This window comes from Megalobrama amblycephala, linkage group LG13, assembly GCF_018812025.1.
Source record: "Megalobrama amblycephala isolate DHTTF-2021 linkage group LG13, ASM1881202v1, whole genome shotgun sequence".
Classification (NCBI taxonomy): domain Eukaryota; kingdom Metazoa; phylum Chordata; class Actinopteri; order Cypriniformes; family Xenocyprididae; genus Megalobrama; species Megalobrama amblycephala.
The window spans coordinates 3,727,146-3,750,488 of record NC_063056.1 but is presented as its reverse complement, the minus strand read 5'-3'; the positions used below and the strand labels follow the sequence as shown (position 1 = coordinate 3,750,488).

The 23,343-nt window shown below is 37.7% G+C and overlaps 1 protein-coding gene across 2 annotated transcripts; it reads right to left on the bottom strand.

Annotated features, from left to right (window-relative positions):
• Positions 1 to 3,494: 3,494 nt before the first annotated feature.
• Positions 3,495 to 12,634, bottom strand: LOC125244009 (integumentary mucin C.1). Of its 2 annotated transcripts, none has more exons than XM_048153917.1 (9): positions 12,523 to 12,634; positions 11,099 to 11,147; positions 10,488 to 10,790; positions 10,369 to 10,409; positions 9,130 to 9,228; positions 8,853 to 9,009; positions 8,692 to 8,762; positions 8,499 to 8,594; positions 3,495 to 4,985 (listed from the first exon to the last, which is right to left on the bottom strand). In XM_048153917.1, the coding sequence occupies exons 2-9, from the start codon at positions 11,145 to 11,147 to the stop codon at positions 4,734 to 4,736; spliced, it is 1,068 nt and encodes a 355-aa protein (XP_048009874.1). In that variant the 5' UTR covers positions 12,523 to 12,634; the 3' UTR covers positions 3,495 to 4,733. The 2 variants fall into 2 exon arrangements, with proteins under 2 accessions (XP_048009874.1, XP_048009875.1); XM_048153918.1 differs by having other exon boundaries at positions 8,692 to 8,759.
• Positions 12,635 to 23,343: the final 10,709 nt, after the last annotated feature.

Below are 23,343 nucleotides of genomic sequence, written 5' to 3'. Positions count from 1 at the left end.
GCTATTTCCTCTAATCATTTTTCACTTCGTTTTTGACTAAATATTAAACATTATAAAATAACTAAGTTTAAAAATACATTTTGTCAATGTGAAGTATAAAGTACTCACAAAATCTCATGAAAAACAATAACTTTTCTTGTGAATGAATGACACAGAAAGCGATCACAGCAGCTGTCAGTCAGTCAGAGCAAGATCAATGATTTCAGCAAACTTGTGAAACACACATTTTATTCAATTAATCTAAAGTGCACAATAAATATTTAATTTATGAAGCTTTTTTTCACATAAAAGTGTGAAAACTGAATTGAATTTTGTCGAGGAGGAACACTGAGGAACGTCTTTATTTATTTATTTTTTATGCTGTCTCACGTTTGAATAACTAAATTAATGCTATGCCTATTTAAGTGACTATATTCTGTTTATAAACTAAGTACATGACTGATGCTCAACACACCAGCACATGACTCTCACCGGAAAGTTTTCCAGCTGGCTTATATTAATGCGGAAGTTCTAAAGAACGCTTTGGCACCGCCCTCACAGTGCATTATGGGTATTCTCTAGCCGTTGAGCTTATGGCTGCATCCGAAAACTGGAAAATGCTGCCTTCGGAGGAGGTAGGAAGGCATCACGTCCGAATCCAATGTTAGCTTCACTTCCTGTTTCCTGAGATACCTTCATCTGATCGATTTTTGAAGGCAGCATAGATGTATCCATCGCTGCCTTTGATATCCCACAATCCTGTGCGTCCATTCTGTGACAGTTGAGCTAGAAAAAGAAAGATGGTGCCCGGAAGTTGTGTTTGCCTAAGTGCATGTAATGTAAACAACACAAACGTAGTAAATTCATAAATTCATTATTCATCATTCATACGCTATATTCATTATAGTGATTCAAAAGTTATCCATGGATAATGCAATGGTGTATTTGTGTTTAAATACATTTGTTTAGCTGACCATTGATAGCTTTCAGCCGATCTCTACACAAAAGCTGCACGTGCTCGTCACTCTTTAGCTCCGCTCACACGGCACGCCTCCAGGAGCTCGGCTGTTTTCAGAAAGACTTTTATAAATACGATTAAACTAAAGACTTTCGGGAGATAAGAAGGATGCACTACTACTCTATAGGAACTCAAGATTAACATGAGATTGGCTGAAACTGTGTGTGACACCCCCCCTTTAAGCTTCAAAGCTTTACGAATCTTTTGATTCGAATCAGTGGTTCAGAGCGTGTATCAGACTACCAAAGTCACGAGAACTATTGAAGTTTCAAAACACTTATGACGTAATGAAGTCTCGTTTACTGAAATAATATAATTTTGACACTCTGAACCACTGATTCCAAACAAAAGATTCGTAAAACTTTGAAGCTTCATGAAGCAGTGTTTTGAAATCTTCCTACACTAGATATTGTTCAATAAAGTCGCTATTTCGTTATTTTTGGCACACAAAAAGTATTATCGTCGCTTTATAATTTTAAAGTTGAACCACTGTAGTCACATGAACTGATTTAAATATGTTTTTAGTAGGGCTGGGTAAAAAATATAAATTTCTCGATTTTAATCGATTCTCATTTTTACGAACCGATATTGATTCTTAAATCCCAAGAATCGGTTAGTCTAGTTTGTTTTCAGTTGATGAATGAGCAGAATATTTAGCTCCTTCCATCCAATAAATCGCAATAATCTTTGTACTTTGTTACTTTTGATATGAAGCAAAGTCTCAGATTTCAAATGACGTCCATCTTATTATGAGATTCAAAAAATAAATACCGTTTTGGCGCTGTTTAATGTGGCGTGACAGATCGCTTTAGCGCCTCAGTTAAAGAGATGCAGCAGCATGAGCGCATGTGAACATCCTCTCTTCCGCTTTAATACCAGTTACATCATGCATGAACATCTGAAGGTATGTTAAAATATACAGTACAGCTTACCGAAATCCGTATCATGTCTCGTGTAATCGCTCAATCAGTGTTTCAACCTCAGAAAGACGTCAATAAAACAGCTTGAAAACAATGTCACGTAACGTCACATTTACCTCAGAAAAACATATTCAGTGACCATAAACTCATTAGTCAGCTAGAAAAGTGAACTCTAGGAAGCAACATTCTGATAAATATAGCTATGCACCGTTTCATATTCATTATAATTTTTAATGTTCTTCAATATTTAATGCATGTTTGAATAAATCAGTTATGACAGCGGCGATTTAAATGTTTATTTAAAGACAAAAAAACGAATTTGGAGTAGAAATATGATTATGTAATCCTAAACTTTATTTATAATAAAAATAGAGTGTAATTTAAGTGTTTGTATATAAGTAAGTTAATTTAACCTTCAGTATTATTATAGTAGTACCAACTGACTCCCATGTGTAGTTTACAGCATTAGTTTTTTGAGAGATTTGAGAGTAGAGAGATTTTTTTCCTCTAGAAAATTTGCCATGTACCATAACTGAAATACTACATCCAAAATCGATATTGAATCGAATCAAATCAAATCGAAAGCATGTGAATAGTAATCATATCGAATTGTGAAAATTGTGGCAATACCCAGCCCTAGTTTTTAGTACCTTTCTGGACATATTGAAAAAGGGAGTGTTATTGTTGGCGATGCAGGCCTCACTGGGCCATCGGATTTCATCAAAAATATCTTAATTTGTGTTCTGAAGATGAACGAAGGTCTTACGGGTGTGGAACGACACGAGGGTGAGTAATTAATGACATAACATTTTTGGGTGAACTAACCCTTTACATATTTGTTTAGTTTAGCTTGCGCTATTTTGCTGTAGACCATTAAACTGCCTCAGTTTGTCTGAAATCAGTTTCATGAGGTGCCTTCGTGCACGAATGCTGCCTTACAAGTCATTGCTGGATAAGGCAACGAGGCAACAAGTCCTGTTTTCCTCAACATCTCGCAATTTCGGGGAATAGGATCTCCCGAACATAATGCATGATGGGATACATTTAGCCCCGAAGCAGTTTTCAAGATAGTGTGGGTTTAATGTGCATTAAGGGAACTGCACTTGGGCAATTTTAAGACATGGGACAGTCTTGCGCACTTACTTCCTGTCACATACACACACTCTCAAGTGGCCAAGAACACAAGTGTATATATCAGTTGTACACTTGTTATTGCGGTGCATTATGGGATTGAATGAGTGAACTCGATAATGTTCACTATGGTTTCTGACACCACTACAAATGGCTGTCCCCTCAATAGTGCCCTATTTAAGGGTATAGGGGCTGATTTCGGACACAGCCCATGTTTGTTCTACTATTTCTGAAATGTAGGCCTATATAGTTTGCATACTGTAGAATGCAAATTTTCTGCTGTGTTTGGTATGGAATACTAGTATACTACTGTACTGCACAGTGTCAACTAGTGTTGTTATTGTTAACTTAAACTTCTGTTCTAAACAGAAATTGGTGTCACATGGCCTCATCTCACCAGGAGAATGTAAAGCACAAGAAAACGTACAAATAAACACTACACTGGGTGCTGAGAAGAAAATTGTTTATTCATTAATTTCAAAAGCAGTTTATTAAGATCTATTGTTTGCGTAAAGGTGAAGCTAGTTATCATATCATCATTAATCACTGCAACCCTAATCAACAGAGCTGTCAAAATCTTTATCATGACCTTTATTAGATTATCAATACAGTAATGTTATCCTTCAAAGTTATGAAATCAAATGTCATTTAATAAAATAAGCATAGACTATGTGTTTAGATCTGTACACTTACATTTAAACACATTTCTCTGTAAAAATAAAGCTTTATGTTTATGAGTATGGGTTTTACCCACAGGCTTCATACGTCCGATATTATAAATGCATTATAAATATCTTACATTGTCTAATTTACGTTTAGATGCATAAAGTGCATATTTCATTTTAAATGGTTCATACATAACTATTATTTTGCATGTATTTTAGGGTGAAATTTGCCTAGTTGAACAATCAGTTTGTTATTTTATATAATTAATATAAGAAATTGGATTATCTGAGCATTCTAAGGATATTCTTTGGAGTATTTTTGAGTAATATGGTATAGAAATTTGGTTGTTGTCACGATAAATATAAATAAAAACGGACACCAAACAAAATACTAGCAAGAAAAAGAAGCTTCAGTAAAGTACATGATTGACTGCAGTCAGAATTTATACATAAACACACTCTGAGAGAAGTTTGTAAAAATAGGGCCCAATGTATTGTGTTAATAAGGGAAATTTCTGTTTTGATTTTTCACCATTGTTTTGAAATTACGCATTGCCTTGTGCTTTAGTGTTGAAGGAAATGTCCTCAAACTTAACGGAAAAGGTCATTTTCTGTCAGGACATTCTCACATTAATGCCAAAAAAGAGCAAGAATTAATCATAGATACACAAACTCAGTAGCAATCTGTACGTAAGAGGAAGCAAACCTCATATCTGTAGCTTCAGTGTTAATATATTCCTTGGTGGATAATTTCTGTGAAATGAAGAGTCCAACAACAGGCACGCTCCCACTTGACAGAACTCTCTACGGATGCCCACAGTAAAGCTTATTTGGCATCTATACACATACGTATATACACATGCGCACATTCTGCTTCTCACACTGATATTGTAGAGACACACACACCTTCATTTGCTTTTTTGACAGTAAAAGAAGTACAAACAGCTTTAGAACACACATACACTCTCCTATTAAGAAAACTGCATTTTCCTGGATTGCCTGTAAATGTGACTGTTGCACTCAAGTGAAGACTCTCACTATCCAGAAGAGCAGTAAAGAGGCCATCAGCAGCGCGGGACAGTGAGGACCCCTGGTGGCGGAGCTGGGCATGTTCACTTCACCAGTCAGTTTGAGGCATGAGGCAGCCGCAGTGGCGTTGCAGCACTCCAAGTGGCAGGTAGTAACAGAGGTTGAACAAACTGGCATCTTTCTGCAATCGTCACTGCAACCTGCCTGCCAGCTCTCTGCACTGCCAGTTGTCGTCTTTTTTAGCTAGGAAATGAGACAATGATTTGCTTTGATTAAACAAGAGCATGAGCATTTAGCAAGACAGAAGATGGTTTAAAGTCAACATGAAATGAAAATTAACCTTATTTACTGTCTTAAACCAGACCTATTTTGATACAAAGTCTTGATGTTGTTTTTGGGCTCTACTAGAACAGGTTTTCATGCTTGAATGTTCATTATTTTTCCCATATTCTCCATTGTTGCAGCACCTCTCTGTCTCTTCCTGTCTCTATGAAGCCCCTCCTTCTGAAAAGAGCAATGTGCTCTGATTGGTTGGCTGGAGCAGTGTGTTGTGATTGGTCAAGTGCTTTGAGCGTGTTTGGGAAATGTCACACCCCTTACCATAACCGCCAGTTACGACACACTACTAACTAACTCAACCAGGCCCCGCCCATTTATTCTGCATATGAATATTTAAATGAGGAACATTGTGACATGCTCTGTCCCAGAAGAAAACTCAAGACTACAATGGAGTAGGGTTGGGCCGATAGACGCAGTAGTCTAATAGTTAAATGAACACAATTAAAGTACTAGCAAGAAAAAGAAGCAGTAAAGATTTTATTGTGCAAAAAACGGCAAACAAATTTTAGGTTACTGTGTGCTTGTCCACTGGCTCGGAGCAGAGAGAGCGTTTTTAATTAATTCTAATGAATTAAATCCCCCACCTCCCACCCTGATGTAATCGTCCGTCGTGATGTTCATCTTATATCTGACGCATATGCATCTATAATATGGTTTGTAGGAAATAAATAAAACAGACAGACAGTGTTAAGCTAATGTATGTTTTTGTCAATGGATACGCATTCTGGCTTCCTAGACTTTGTTCAATGCGAGTGCCGTATGCTCTATCTGACCAGTCATTGTGCCGTCATCACCCGGGTGTTGATAGCTTGCAAGCGCCTATGTCCCTAGAAAGTGACAGGCCAGGGTTGTTATTTAATCCATGGCCATATTCCCTTTAAAGTATTGATGATATACAATACCGAGCCTTTGAGCTGCTTGTGGGCTGAGACTCTTCTCTGCCCTGCATAGTCCTACAGTATGTTAGGGTATCTTGGGCTATGGCCATAGGGAATAATGTCACAGACAGCCTCTGGTGCGTACCATGGGATGTGGTGACTCAGCATGGCAGAGTGGGTATTTGTTCCCCATAGCATCTTGTTCAGATGCAGTGTGAGTTCCCATTTGAAAGGGAACTTTTAAGTTACAAATGTAACCCTGGGGAACAAGCTTCTGTCATAGAATGTCGCCGGCCAGTGTTATTGTCATGTTTTGACACATGCTTCAGACACCGGTCATGCTGAGGCATTCCCCATAGCATCTTTTTAAGACGCAATGTCTTGTTCCCCTTCTGAGGGAACCAGGGTTACATTTGTAACCTAGACATTTTCACTTAATATAAAACCTAAAACATATTGATAGTCAGTGTTTCTTTTAATTTTTTCAATGTGGAGTGTTATTTCCTTTTAGACAAACTGGTCCCACTTTATATTAATTGGCCTTAAAGGTACAATTTGTAAGATATTCGCAGTAAAATATCCAAAAACCACTAGGCTAGTGTTATATATTTTGTCCAGCTGATTACTAACAATATCTCTAATGTTTTCAACTACTTGTAAATCATGAGAAAATTCCCATTCTAAACAGTGACACGGGGCAGTGCAGTCGCCTGTCAATGACGTCAGTTACCCTTTGTTACCGCCTTTACTGACGTAGAAACCACATGACAACAGTGTCGTGGACAATTGCGGAAGTAGTGTCTAGCGTCCAGCAAACCACTAGCTTGCTTCAAGCAGTTCCTTATTTACTTCTTGCATGTTTTATGGTGGATTGTGTTACTTATTTATGGAACATAATTACTGTTTACCATCTGCCGCTGGTTCTGTCGACAAGGACAGCTCCCGTAAACGTAAGCGTACGGGCCAACCAAATGACCCAAGAAGAGTTTGGGACAAGAGGAGAGAAAGAGCGAGGATCAATATCGGTGTTGCATTTTCTAGATGGAGAGAGCTTCGCGACAAACTTCACCTAGAAAGAGATGCCAATCTCGCTTGTGTTTTACTCGACAGATGAGTTGTTTTGATTCGTATCTTTACAGAAAACGTATGCCATTATAACGATCAACACGATTAGTATTATGGGGTATACACGCCAAACGCGGGACATTGCGTCTCTAGACCCGCGCGAGGACGCGTCTGATCCATAGTCTGATCGCGTCTTTGCATTGACTTTGTATGTAATCTACTTGCGCAAATCGTTGAACTCGCGTTTGCTATGTATGAGTGTATATATTTGTTGAACAAGTGGTAATCGTTTTCATATCATCTGACTAAACAGTAAACAATTAATTTGATAATTTACTGTCAAACTATATTTGCTGTATTGTATTGCAATATAGCATGACGCAATATGTAATGGTGGCATGTGAAAATTGTCTTTTTCAGACACTTACGAAATCCAGTATTGGATAGATTTTGTTAGTTACTGTAGCAGCTACAGTGTAGTTATCATAATTTTACGTCATAACCTCACAATAAAAATTGTGCTGTCAATACATATGATACATATGGTAAAGCGGAAGCAGCGCCGGCGATTGTGGCATAATAAAAGTTCTGCTGCTCGTGAGGCGTGTGTTGCGCAATCGCTCCAGCTCCTCGCTCAGCTCCCACAACACTCGGTCCTGCTCTGCTTCATACTACATCCATTAACATGTTTTCTTCCCAAGTCCTATTGCACTGTCTGTTGAGGTGGAGACCACATGTCCCAAGATTCCACACTCAAACTTGCCGTCATCAAGCTACGCCTTTGTTTTGAATAGGCCTCTAGCGACCTCTAGCGGACAGAGTTATTACATACTGCACCTTTAACTACTATGTACTTACATCAAAAAAATAAGTACAGTGTACTTATTGGGTTCATATTGAATTGCAAAACACTTTTGCTGCTATTGAGGTGGGATATGGGTAAGGTTAGGGACAGCTTTGGTGGTATGGGTAGGTTTAAGGGTAGGGGTAAGGTGTAAGGGATGGGTCAACAGTGTAATTATAAATGTAATTACAGAAATTAATTACAGATGTAATTGCATGCAGGTGTTTTTAAAATATAAGTACAATGTAAAAACATGGATGTACACAATAAGTGCATTGTATCAAATGATTAATTAAAATGTAAGTACATAGTAGTTAAGGCCACTTAATATAAAGTGGGACCGACAAACTGAACAAAACGAGTTCAAACCATGATTTTCGAATAGACATATATGAAAATGCTATTTAAATAGCGTGTTCGTTTCACTTTTTTTCAGTTTATTCTCATAGAATTTATAGCTATAGTTATCATCCTTGTTGTGAATGGCCATTAGCTCTAATAGACAGGAGGGTGGAGAAAACATTTAATCTAATCTAATATAAAGAAAAAGTTGATAAAGGTGTTTAAACATAAGAAATATATTAAACATTAAATTATAAAATAATTATGAAGATTTTTTTTGTTTTTTACCATGCAGTAATCCTGACCAACTGGACACATCATGATGGTATTGATGGATTTGTAGCATGTTGTCCCATCACACTTGATACTATGACACTTCTTGCCCTTTTGGGAGTAAAGAAATCAAACAAAAGTCAGAAATCAACTGGCAGAAAATGTTTATTTGTACCCTACAGTGACAAACGGCCGAGAGTGTTCTTACATTATTTGCTGGGGTTGATGGAACCGTTGGCTTTGTGGTTGTTGTAGTGGTAGTGGATGTTGTTGCAGCTACTGATGGCAATATGGCAGTAATAAAACAGTTAATATTTAAAGGTTACCACTCACATATATTTGAGATAATAAGACAGAGTTTGAGGTTACCTGTCGTGCTAAATGAATTGGTCAAGAGAAGCAGAGATTCGTTGAGGCAGTTGGCTGTGCTGCAACATTTCCAAGAGCAATTACTTTGAGTCATGTTCCCACAGGACACACATGAGGCACTGCAGCTGACATAGTAACTTGTGTTCTGTTTCATTATCTGAAGCACAACAGAGCAAGATGTAACTCTTTAAATCATTACGAGTTCATGAGCACATGATTTGCATTACTTATTTTCCACTGGAGAATCCCATCTGAAACTGGCACATGGTGGACTGACCTGACAGGTATTAGAGCCGGATAGGCAGGGATACGCCGTCGCATTCATGTACTGGGCGTAACAGTTATCTGCCATGCACCAAAAGTCTGGACAGGATATCTTTTAGGGAGGAATAAAGTTAGGAATAAATTCAAGTCCTATATTGTAAGCATTGTTCACAATTTATATTAGGTGTATTTAACTTCTATGCACTTGCAATAATAATAATAATAATAATAATTGTTAGGTACAATGTACTTAATGTGTTGATATTGTATTGTAAAACACTTGTGCTGCTATTGATTTGGGACACGGGTAAGGTTAGGTGCTATATGTGTGGGTTTAAGGGCGATTTTATGGGTAAGGGAAGGTCAACAGTGAAATTATTGATGTAATTACATGCAGGGTTTTTTTATAAGCACAATGTAAAACATGTATGTACACAATAGGTGCATTGTATCAAATTATTAATTGAAATGTATTAGTTAAATACACTTAAAGTGCCCCAATTATGCTTTTCGGGGATATTCCCTTTCATATAGTGTGTAATATAGCAGCTGTTTGTGAATGTAAAAGGTCTGCAAAGTTTCAAAGATCAAAGTGCAGATAAATGGAGTTATTGTCTCCCAAAAGAAAGAAGTGATTCTGAACTGTCTGAAACGAGTCGTCAGTTATTCCAGTCTCACTTCCTGCTCAAACCTATGTAACAATATAACAAATTTGCATAATGCCAGACTATGCTCTTCATTGGCTGCCAGCAAACAATGTCTAATTTGCCCCGCCCTCAAACACTGTAGTTTTATCTCAGACTGGAAGAGTTTGGTTCGTGTTGTTCATGTCAAAAAGATGCTGTTTTCTGCTGCCAAAGCAAATCCACATTGATGAGATTGATACGGTCAAACCGACACCATCGTTACTGTTCGTATCACTCTGTATCAAGTGCTGAAATTCAGATATGCTAATGTGCATGTGACCAATCACAATCTGACCAATCAGAGAAGAGCAGGATCATGGAAAGGAGGGGTTTAGAGAGACTGAATCCTTTATTGAACCGTTTCAGACATTGTGAGAAAAGAGCTGATGCTGCAATAGATATTATGAGAAAATTAAAGTGTTTTTTTTTTACCTTGGATGCATGTAAACCTATAGTAGGAGACCCCAAACCAAAGTTAGGAACGTTTAAAATAGCATAATATGGGCACTTTAATATAAAGTGGAACCTAATCATTCTTATGCAAATATTACATGCCCAGAACTCACCGCAGAGTAATTTCCTGTTACTGATGATGCATTCTGTGAAACTATAGACAAATAAACAAGTTAAACATTGTAACCATACACAACGTAGATATAGATAGGCAGACGGAAAGAAAGAATACCTGTGTTCATGCTAGTGATGCTCATTGTGGAAACAGTAGTACTGACAAAGGAAGTGCTATGTGTGTTATTGTGTGTAGTGGCTGTTGTGTAAGAGGTGGATGTGGATGTGGGTATAGTTGACATCTGGTCTGTAGAAGTGGAGGAGCTCGAGCTCTGTGGATTCGTAGATTGAGTTGTCACACTCTGGCTTACAGTTTCTGCTGTTGCAGTTGGTGATGTTTCGGTTGTAGCAGATGTTGTAGTATCCTCTGAAGTCACTTTAGAGAGCAGACTCATTTGCAATATTAGAAAAAACAGGACGCCTGTTGGACAAACAGATGAAGGACAGAAAATACCTGTGACACCCAGAGCATTTATTGTATTTGCATGTGGTTAAATGTAACTTGCCCAGCCGAGAAATGCATAGAAAAACATGCACACTAGAAGCACGAGCAGAACGAATTTCTAACAAAATTATTTACTATTTATTATTTACTATTAATTATTACTACTAATTATTTACTATTTACACAGAAATTCCCAGCTTTATAAAGAATGTGATTAGTACTGGTTTCTATTGACATTTATTAACAACAAATCCAATCACAATTTACATGTCATAATAACAAACCTGTTTTTGAAGACAGAGTCTTGCTTATCCCGATTTCTCCCAACGGCATCTGAAGGCATGAAAAAATGTTTGTCATTTAGTTGTGATGCAAAACAGCAAGAACATTGATGTGTTTATGGATAATGGTGTTTTTTGCTGATTCAATCCAATTCATTTCGTGTGTTCAACGAGTCCAGCAACCAACAAAAAGGACACAAGCATCGGTATCAGAAAAATCCCTTTGCCTGTAAATGAATCACTGACGGTGGTTTGCATCCATGACGTTGGAGATAGATTTTCACCGAGAGCTATGCAAACGTGGCCCGTGATAATTGTCGTTGCGGAACATGCTTAACCTCCCATGACCTCGGCACATGATATTCTGCTTTGATCTGCAATGGAGCATTTCATCAGAGTCAATTTCTTCTAATAGATGTCAATTGTTTAGCTGAAACAGAGGCGCACTGATTCAGTTTCCACAGGTGCATGTATTTGAATTTGACACAGATAGCATCTTGGTGTAGTTATATGGTGCAATCGTTCAATGTTACATCACAGAAATCACAATCCTTGAACGAGGCCGCTCACACAATTAACAACTTGTTTGTTCTCTGTGAATCCCCCGGGTGTAAGTGCAAAGCACGGCTTGTTACTCCGTTCCCCGTGAGGCAGTGATCAACCCCTTCAGGAAACTACCCTGGAAACCACGTCTTGTATGAAAACATTGGTTCGCCCAAATTATGACTTTCTATATCTATCATACAGTGGCAAAATCGTGTTTTGGATGACATTGACCATCTATCTGCATTTCTTTTCTTCCATAGCTGGCTTCCTAATCTAGTTGACTAATAAACCTGACATTGTATATTTCAAATATTGTGGGCTCTTTGACTAATTGCTTTTTCCCTCATGCAAAGACGTAAATAAATCATTTAGATGCACAAAAAAAATTGGTGTAGGATTTACTAACAGTTTTGCTCGTGAATTTCACAAAAAATGACAAAGAAACGGCAAGTAATGCACTGAATTAAACGTGGAATTTTGAAGTAGAAAGACTGAAATAGAATGTACACCAATAATCTTTTATTTCCAACTTCGAATAATCACTATATATATATATATAATTAAAATTTTACCAACATATATTAAAACAAGCCTGCACAGATGTCATTCTCACAAATAAATGAAGAAATCTCAGCCTACATTCACAGCAGTATTTCTCAACTAAACACACACACACACACACATAACATTCAGCATCTGTCATATGCAGTACATTGGGTCTTGATGAATTCCGGACTCATGGAATCACCTGTTTGAAAACATGGCAACCTTCACTACGCAACAGCATCTCCTGGTCCAGCTAAACCTACAGCCCACAGCTGCATCCAAAATCTATTTACACATTAACAACATCATACGGTATATTGGGAAATACTGCTTACCTTCACTGTACAGTGGGAAAGCACGAATTAGACTGGAGTTGTTAACAGCTGTGGATGAAGTTAAGTGTGCCAATATGATCCTCTACCCCTTCCTCTCTCTTGCTCTCTGTTGCTATTTGCTCCTCCAGCCTGGTGACATCAGAGGGAAGGTTTCCTAATTAGTGGAAACTCTGATGGGATTGGTCTGTTGATTGCGTGCTTAAACTAGGATGATGGGTTGTGTTTTTACTGAAATGATATATTCAGCTCTCTATGATATTATGAGTTATGCTCAGATTTGAATTCAAATGACTAGCTGACTTGACTAGCAGCTTAACTGTTTAGCAGTTTAAAGCACTGCCTCAGAATGATTAGATTAATAATAATAATAATGATAATGATAATAACAATAAAAAACGTATTTAAATAATAGTTAATATAATGCATAACAAGTTAAAAGTTTCTCATCATATTAAAAACACTGGTTTAAATGCTTGAAATAACAAGTAATGATTGCAAATAATAATGACATTTAATTTTAAAAAGTCTTATAAATGGAAATGCAAAAACAGTACAAATGAAATTTAAATTAAATTGTCCAACACAAAATGAAGGAAAAAAAAAAAAAAAAAAAAAATCATATCCTAGTCCCGGCTGTGCAATACTTGTTTGACAACAAATATCATGATTCAATATCAAATATCATATCTGGCCAAGTCAAGCATAGAAAGATAATGAAAGTATGAAATAAATTTATATTTTAAGGTATAAAACAATAGCTTGACAGCCCTAATAAAAAGTAAACCAAATGGATTGTAACCCCCATCGGCAAATCTGAAAAACTATCCAAAGTTTTTCCAAAAGTTCTCACAATACTAAAAAAAAAAAAAAAAAACACAAATTACCATTCACTTGTCATTTGAACCAAAGAAACTGAAATGCACCCCCATCTCATCTATTTTGTACAATTACAGTTTACAGCTCTGTTCAGCAGTAACATTAACTCGCTGCATACTTGACAAAGTCTGGAGCTCTGTATTTGGGTCAGGTTGGGAGGAGTGGAAACTGTGGGCTGTCACAAAGATGTAAGACGGACTTTGAAGGTGATTTCAGCAGGTGAAATCAAGATTTTCCCCGAACAATTACCCCTTTGTAGTGGGGTGTATCACAAAAATGCACAGCACCAGCTCTGAGACACAGACGGATTGTGGGTTCTCAGATGACAAACATGGATTTCTGGGATTTCCTAACACTATAACATCTTTCAGTACAGTTTAGACACAATCATTTCTCTAAAACCGAATGTTTTGGTTTGGTTTAGTATCCACGGTCAAAGCAGAATTGACGGCGAACCTGAAGGGAGTCAAGTTTTAGTGCTAAATGTCCTGTATGATTTAAGGCCCAGGAAAGCAAGATATCCAAGTTGCTTGAACTAATGGTACTGGTAGGCAAAGTCTCTATGCAAAGCTGATGTTCAACTATTAAGTTAAAACAACAATCAACTAGAAACTGAAAGTTTGTCGAGCCAAATCTGAATGTTAGCTGCACAAAGTTCAAAGCAGTTTGAAGATTAGTTTGAATTCTGAGGGAGCCTTTGTTTATTATTTGATTATGCTGTGCTGTGGTCAAGTACATCATTAACATGAATCAAGCAACAGTAAGTGATGTGATTCTGAAAGGCTCCTGTGAATAAAAAAAATCCTTTCATGAAAACTCATTAATATTTGAACAGTGGAAAGGTTTTTGTTTAACTCCTTTTCTATTTAATTCAGCAAAAGACAGTTTTTGTTAATTGAACATTAGTTGTGTCCCACTTCAGAGGCTGTATCCTTCAAAGTCCGTCACAGCTGCTGTTGACAAGTGGCAGTAACATTTGCACTGGAGTCTTTGAAAGTTATATTCAACTGTCTGAAAACAAAACAGTGTTCACAACCTGTCTAAATATGTTCACCTTGATCCATTTCTGTACATAATAAAGAGTATAAACTATATAAAAATACATCTTAGTAAGATATTAGTAAAGTCAACACTTGAACCGCTTTAAAGTTTTGTTTATTGTTCTTACATTAGATATTTAAGTAAGTTGAAACACAATACTTACATTTAAAAGTCTAATCCTCTTAAAATATATACAATCGTCATCGGTGTGGAATGAATCTGGCGATAGGCTGGGTTGGGAAGATCAACTCGTTCTATCCTTTGTGGTCTGGGAAACAAAGAACACTTTTCTAGGCCACATTAGAAGGAGCCTTTGAATTGGGACAGCCTTCATCACGCCGCTGTGATCACCTGGGGAAGGCAGGACACCCATTCCCTTTTTTTGAAGATGCCTATTGTTATTTGAGGAAAACTATAGAAAACTGCAGCCAAGCTGCAAAGATGTTGAATTGAAGATGATATAAAGCTCCAACCCTGATTGAAATGGAGATGGACATGAGGACCTTGTCCATTGTCTTAGCCAGGACTTCCCTTGTGTTTGGATCGGCCCCCTCACATCAGACACAGTAACAACAAAATTACGTTTAATTCAACACCTCACCTCTCTCCCGTGACAGTTTCACAGCAATCCCTCCATCACCCCATCGCCTCACTCTTGGCCGGTTCCTATCCCAGTCAAGGAGGGGGAGTACTCTGGGTTTGGGACAAATCCCAAGCTTGGAGCCCTCCCCCGGCCAAATAAGCATCATTTACTATATCTGATTTCATGTACATGTGAACTTGTGAAACAGTACCAACCAGTTAGTTTACTTCAGGGGTATCCAATCCTGCTCCTGCAGGGCCAACGTCCTACAGAGTTTAGCTTGAACCTGATCCACCACAATAGCTTGGAAGTTTCTGGGAATCCTGAAGACCTTGATTAGTTGATTCAGATGAGTTTAATTTGGATTGGAGTTAAATGATAGTCAGTGGCCCTCCAGGAGCAGGACTAGAGTCTGGACTAGAGGTCTATAAAGAGTACCCGAGACTCGAGGACCCGGGACCCGTACGAGTTCGGGTCTATATTTTAAATGGTCAGCCGTGTCAGGGCCGGGTTCCAATCTATTACTTCGGTTCCCGGGTCTGTTTAACATTGTGTGTATACCCGAGCCGATCTAATTCAGAGATCACCCGGCCATGTTGAGAGTCAGTCAGCGCTGTCCGTGTGTTTTGTAACTTGCAAAGTATGAGCCGGGAAATAAGATGAAAAAAAACACAAGCGACCCCAGCCATCAGAAGCAGAGCAGGCGGAGTTAATGCAAGCGAACGGTGATCATCGAGTTTTCCTATTCCTATTGTGTGCAACAGTAATGCAAACAAACTTCAAATCTCAAAAACTGCTTGCACCCTTGCACACTCATATTTAAATAACATATTTCAAATCATCCACAAAATCTGAGATGTACTATCACATCAATGTTTTCTATGACGCTCAAAATGCATTTAAAAGCTTATGTTTCAGGCTGCTCCAGCTAACAGTCTCCTACGAGCGCACTTTCTTTCTCTGATTTTTATAATAATATTATGAATGAACCGTCTTGTTATATCTAAATTTTTGGTCAGACTCGGCTCATAAAGCACAGAAATGATCGCAAAGTATTGCTAATGTCAGCAGCCATGTCACTGAACAAGCAATCATTATTATAGTTCAAAAGGGCAAACAGTCAAAGTTATTTTATTATATGAGTTGACTCGAGATACAGCAAAATTCAAAACTGCAAAGTCGCATTTGTCATCGTGTGTCAGCAAGTGGTCATTTAAAGCTGGAATAATGAGTGGATTAAGCATTTCAATTGACAAGAGAGGAATAACATGGATGGAACTTTCTTGGCAAGTGCATCACAGTGAGGTACAAGGGAGAAGGCTACTAACATTAGGTAAGACAAAACGTTTTATTTTCGCAACTTGTTTATTGACTTATTAATAGCAATTTGCTGTGGAATAGACCTATGTGCCGATCGGGTCCAGTCAGGTCTGTGTCTTCCCGGCCGGGTTCGGGTCCAGCTTTCAAATAATAGACGGGTCCGCGTTGGTTTCCGGGTAGTACATTTATGGCATTTCTCGGTTCTGCACGGGTCCAGGTCCAACTTTCAAAATAATAGTCGAGCCCGGGTCGGTTCTGTGTAGCACATTTGCGGGTCACTTCAGGTTCGGGTATGAATTTTTGTACCTGTGAAGACCTCTAGTCTGGACCCCCTTGATATCATTGACAATCTAATACAATCCTAACCTTGTGCAAGATTCAAAATGTGTCAAGAAACAGCTCTCTGTAATAGTAGACAGAATAGGGCTTTTCACACTTGAACTAGTTAACCCTGGGTCATCATAAACCCCGGGTAAACGTAATCCTCAGATTATCTTGCTTCATGTTTCACACTGCTCATTATTTACCCTGGGATAACAATTTATCCGGGGTGTTCGTATGCTGACGTTTCTCACTGTGCATTCCTAAACCCTGGGTTAATGTTGTTATTTGCATATTTGAAGTGTCAGTGTCACTGACTGGACGAACTTCGTATGTGATATGTTTACATTAAGGCTCTAGCATTGCATGTCCAAGTTGTCGATTGTACTCAAGTTGTATCTGAATGGACTTTTATGACTATCAAAGTAAGAATGAAACTCTAAGAATGAGTCTCTTCACTTCAAATCACATGTTTCACATTGAATGCTGGAAAGACTGGTTATATGAGGTACAGTGGGTACAGAAAGTATTCAGACCCCCTTAAAGTTTTCACTCTTTGTTATATTGCAGCCATTTGCTAAAATCATTTAAGTTCATTTTTTTCCTCATTAATGTACACACAGCACCCCATATTGACAGAAAAACACAGAATTGTTGACATTTTTGCAGATTTATTAAAAAAGAAAAACTGAAATATCACATGGTCCTAAGTATTCAGACCCTTTGCTGTGACACTCATATATTTAACTCAGGTGCTGTCCATTTCTTCTGATCATCCTTGAGATGGTTCTACACCTTCATTTGAGTCCAGCTGTGTTTGATTATACTGATTGGACTTGATTAGGAAAGCCACACACCTGTCTATATAAGACCTTACAGCTCACAGTGCATGTCAGAGCAAATGAGAATCATGAGGTCAAAGGAACTGCCTGAAGAGCTCAGAGACAAAATTGTGGCAAGGCACAGATCTTGCCAAGGTTACAAAAAAATGTCTGCTGCACTGAAGGTTCCTAAGAGCACAGTGGCCTTGGTGAGAAAGGTAAAGAAGAACCCAAAGATCACTGTGGCTGAGCTCCAGAGATGCAGTCGGGAGATGGGAGAAAGTTGTAGAAAGTCAACTATCACTGCAGCCCTCCACCAGTCGGGGCTTTATGGCAGAGTGGCCCGACGGAAGCCTCTCCTCAGTGCAAGACACATGAAAGCCCGCATGGAGTTTGCTAAAAAACACCTGAAGGACTCCAAGATGGTGAGAAATAAGATTCTCTGGTCTGATGAGACCAAGATAGAACTTTTTGGCCTTAATTCTAAGCGGTATGTGTGGAGAAAACCAGGCACTGCTCATCACCTGTCCAATACAGTCCCAACAGTGAAGCATGGTGGTGGCAGCATCATGCTGTTAGGGTGTTTTTCAGCTGCAGGGACAGGACGACTGGTTGCAATTGAGGGAAAGATGAATGCGGCCAAGTACAGGGATATCATGGACGAAAACCTTCTCCAGAGTGCTCAGGACCTCAGACTGGGCCGAAGGTTTACCTTCCAACAAGACAATGACCCTAAGCACACAGCTAAAATAACGAAGGAGTGGCTTCACAACAACTCCGTGACTGTTCTTGAATGGCCCAGCCAGAGCCCTGACTTAAACCCAATTGAGCATCTCTGGAGAGACCTAAAAATGGCTGTCCACCAACGTTTACCATCCAACCTGACAGAACTGGAGAGGATCTGCAAGGAGGAATGGCAGAGGATCCCCAAATCCAGGTGTGGAAAACTTGTTGCATCTTTCCCAAAAAGACTCATGGCTGTATTAGATCAAAAGGGTGCTTCTACTAAATACTGAGCAAAGGGTCTGAATACTTAGGACCATGTGATATTTCAGTTTTTCTTTTTTAATAAATCTACAAAAATGTCAACAATTCTGTGTTTTTCTGTCAATATGGGGTGCTGTGTGTACATTAATGAGGGAAAAAAATGAACTTAAATGATTTTAGCAAATGGCTGCAATATAACAAAGAGTGAAAAATTTAAGGGGGTCTGAATACTTTCCGTACCCACTGTATTTCTGTGTTTCTGTGACTGTCCAAAGCTATATCAGTGAATATGAGGCACGTGATTGGCTGTCGGTTGCTAAGCACCAAGCCTTAACATTCTAATAATCCATTGTTTCACACTGCACAAGTTTGGCACCACAATGCGGGTTAACAGCACAAAAGCGGCTCTAAACCTGCTGCGAAGCAGGGTTTCAAAACCCTGGGTAAAAAGTGGTGCAGACCCTGCTTTTAAATTATAAGTGTAAAACGTTCCTTTACCTGAGGTTAAAATAGGGGTTTAGAACAACAATAACCCAGGGTTAAACACAGTCTGAAAAGCCTTAATGTAGCCGTATCTAGTAAGCAAGCCACTTGAACTCCACCAATAACAAGGATTATGGAGACATTAACCAAAATACAGAACTACTCAAAATAACACCTGAGCCAACAGACTGTGGCTTTGCAGCTGGATAAAGACTAGTTTACTGATGTGTGGTTTGGATGAGACGGCCTGTCCCAAGTTGAAGGCGGAACCGGAAAAAGGGGATCACGTTGCCGTCACATTCACCCAGCTCAGACCCTTGAGGTAAACTTTTTTTCTTTCAGTCATAATACCACCAGCACCAACTGCTTCTGGTGTAACAGATGGTGTCGTGGAGCTGCTTGAAGGTACTGCACTGGGAACCGGCAAAACAATTGCAATTTCTTAATGCAGGCTTTCCATATTTACGTTCATTTAGGCTAAAAGATCATGTAATTCCTCTTTCATTCCCATTGAGTGCTATGATACTTACCACAAAGGGTTAGCAGATGTGTACAAGAGAACACAGATGAAAAAGTAGACACTAGTGAATCAACCCTGGGTCGCATGCTGCTGTTTCACTCTACTACTAACACAAAACATTCAGCCACAAATCTAATCTAACAAAGTCCTCTGCATGTTTACTGGAGTGATGACACCTGACATTGAACCTGTTTTTATTGATAATCTTTATGCTATTTTTTATAGGCAGTTACGAGTTTTATGCCAAAGCAAAAGTATCATTGTATCCAATATATAATACATGTTGGTGAATTGCCAATCTATAAAACCATGTCAATTATCTGGCTAAAGACTGGCCATGTTTCTGGGTAAACTGTGCCAGTTGCTCAATTAATAGTGAGAGTTTTGCATAAACTCACGTCCCTACGTCATAAGTAACTTTGCTACTACATGTTAAATAACTCCCATTGTAGTATTAGTCAGGGCTCCAGACTGTACCTAAAACGGTCGCATTTGCAACTAAAAATATTAATTTGCGAGTGATATTTTTGCTGAGGTTGCCATTGGTGACCATACAAATTCACACATTATGACTCTAAAATTTGCATGTTATTTGTGTGTTCTGTGACCAGTAGTCTATCACATAATTTGTTGTGCTGACATAATTAAATGAGATTATGAAAAGTATGATTTAAAAATTTAAGTTCATTGTTGTGTGGCTCTTAAAAAAAAATTATGTGGCGCCTGTTTTTCCCCCCTATAGGAGCCAATGGCTCCTTAATTAATTTTTTTGTCTGGCGCCCTGTTAGTAGTCTGTTAGGTTAGGGTTCAGTTTAGAATAAGTTGACGTAGGCAAAGTGACTTACTATATAGTCAGTAGAATGTCTGTTGGGGGGTCCAAAATAAAGTGTTAGCAGATATTAAACAGACAATCTACTAATACTCTAATGACTGCTAGTTGACATCTAGTTGCAAAGTTACTTATAGTCAGTAGAATGTCTAAAAGTGTTACCAGATCTCTTTTACTGACTTTCTAGAAGAATGTGGATTACTTTGTTCTGGATTAGTTGATCATGGATTAGTTAGATTAGATTAGTTAGACTAGAGGACAATGCAAGTAAATGATGACACAGTTTACCCAACCCTATATGTAATTTAGACTTAAACTTGACCAAAGACTAGTAAACATAAGTATTTTAAAAAAGTAATTCTAATAGGATTCCTCAGAAATAATTGCATTAAACATTAAAGATCAAGAGAAGAAAATAATGTTCAAAGAAAAGGAAATGACCAGAAATAAGCCCTTCATTCATAGTGAGCAGGAGGAATTAAAGTATGTTTCTGTCATTTGTAAAATTTTGCTCTCAAATATGTGGCTTTGCATTTCCATTTGGCAGCCAGGGGGACAGGTTTGCATCGCAGCTCTCATTTTCATAATTACTGCACTACAATCGGGACAAATGCATGTTGTTGAACTGCAGTAAAACTATAATCAAATTACATGGTCATGTCTAAGACAACAGGCAAATAACTTTCCATTTAACTTTATTAATTACATTGCTCATTAAATAAATAAATAAAAAAAAATAATATGCATGTATAATCACAGTGGATAATAGTTTAATTTATGTTTATTCAATTACCAGAGTGACTTACTGAACATGGCATTCAAGGTTTATACATTTCCTGTTAGGTATCCTGTTAAGTATTTCAACTACTTAATATGACTAAATCAGGATTTGATCAGGTAAAAATAGATCCTTAAAATTACAAATCCCTATATTAATTTTGTGTGTGTGTGTGTGTGTGTGTGTGTGCTTTAATGGTAGTACCATAATATTCTTTAAAGAAATATCTTGTAAGTACCATGTAGTATAGTAGTATCCAAAAGTGATGTCCAGATGGATATTTGTTTTTATATATATATATATATATATATATATATATATATATATATATATATATATATATATATATATATATATATATATATATATGGGGGAAGAAAAAAAACAAAACTTGGTTCAAGTATTTATCTGACAAAATTATTTAACATTTTCATAGACTACAACATTTACTACAACATAATCGGTTATTAATATTTTGTTGGTTCTCTCTTGTTTTTGCATGTGTTCATAATTTCTTTGTATGAAAGCCTGGCCAAGAATTATGTCTGCACAATTAGTCATGTTTCATTGCATATGATGGTTGACTGACATATCAAATGAATGTGACACCTACAGTATCTGATATCATGGTACAGCTGCTACTGACAAAAAGGCTCAACATATATATTTACTGCCATGACAGGGAGACAACTGAATGAAAGTGCTCAGTCACATATAACAATGCAGGTAATTCATAACTGTGAATGAGAGGACATGACCCGAAAAGATGCCTCATTAAGACGCCTGCATCTGAATTCAAAAGCCTGTATGGCCTCTTGTGTCTCTGCGGACAGGTGCTCGGAGAGCAACTAATGACACCCCCGAGAGTCAAACGCTCCACTGCTAACAGCACTTTAATATGAGTCACGTTATAAATAAACGCACATCCATTCACCAGCCGTTCGAAACTGTGGAACCGAAAAGGTGAATTTTTGAAGAACTTCCTAAATGGAGACTGTGCTTGTCAAGCTGCAAAATCACAAAAGAAGCACCATAAAAGATAATAATCATTACAAGTGCACAAGTCTCATGCATTATATTTTCCTGACAGACCAAAAATATAAGTAAAATGTGATTTTTTTTTACTGCTTGATTCAACACAGTCCATTCATTTTCATTTTATGGAAAAGAGTGGCCAGTATATTCTACAAAAAAAAAGTATATTTTGTGCTCCACCGAAGAAGGAAAATCATGTGGGTTTGGAACAAAGACTTTAGTTATACAATGACTGAAATAGCTGCCCAAGAGGCCTTTTAAAGATGAAATAACTTGTCTAAAGTGGACCATCGAAATAACGTGTTACCGAATGTTCATTTTAAGGTGAACTATCACTTTAAGATGGACAAACGCTCCCCAGAGTCACTGTTTTGATGGTAACATTACACCGCTGTTTACACCAGGCCACAATTTTCCACCCATCCCACGTCTGATAATCCAAAAATACACAGCAGACTACTATTTACACAGAACAATCAGTCACAGTGATTATAAGCTCCAATTTCATTTGAAATCAGGATCAACATTTAAATTCACGCTGAATGGAAAATGAGCCTTTCATTGTGACATGCAACATATGTTCAAACAGAAGTCGAATCGCGCTTTTTATGTTATTATGGACAAACACATGTGTCTGGACTGATTGATGAAAAACTCTTACACAAACATGCCACAATGTGGAGAAAATATATTTGTGACAATGAAATGCTGAATTAAACACAACTGAGTGGCTCATCAAGTCATCCTACACCAGTCCACTGATGTGAACATATGAATATCTGTACTGCATTTTCAAGTTCCCATTGTTCTATTATGTTTAAGACAATATATAAGCTAAAAAATGTATTTAGGTTCATCCTTTCTTTTTAGGTTCATCCATTACTTTTAGATAACACTTTAGAATAATGGTCTGTTATTAATAGGTAACTATGCAGAAAGTAATGAGTAGTTATTCATTATCACTATCGGAAACAAGATTAACTAATAGCAAAGTTAGGACTGAGATAGTTCTTTATTAGGTAATCAGTAATTACTGAATGAGAATACTATCAGGGTTATGGACTTCTGTTTTGTTATTCTGTTCTGTTTCTTTTTTGCCTACTCCATTTAGTTATGGTTTCTGGTTATCTCCTTGTTTGTTTCTATAGATACATATAATCATCACCTGTCAGTCATTATGTTTGTCTTGTATTTATACTCCCCGTTTCATTCAGTCCCTTGTCAGTT

Bases quoted from the DNA above. Each gene is read 5' to 3' on its own strand.
- LOC125244009 (XM_048153917.1), bottom strand. From the start codon at position 11,147: ATGCCGTTGGGAGAAATCGGGATAAGCAAGACTCTGTCTTCAAAAACA. The intron at 10,791-11,098 runs GTTTGTTATTAT...TTTGTCCAACAG, and splicing joins GACTCTGTCTTCAAAAACAG to GCGTCCTGTTTTTTCTAATA. The intron at 4,986-8,498 runs GTAAAAAACAAA...CTCATTTCCTAG, and splicing joins TTGGTCAGGATTACTGCATG to CTAAAAAAGACGACAACTGG.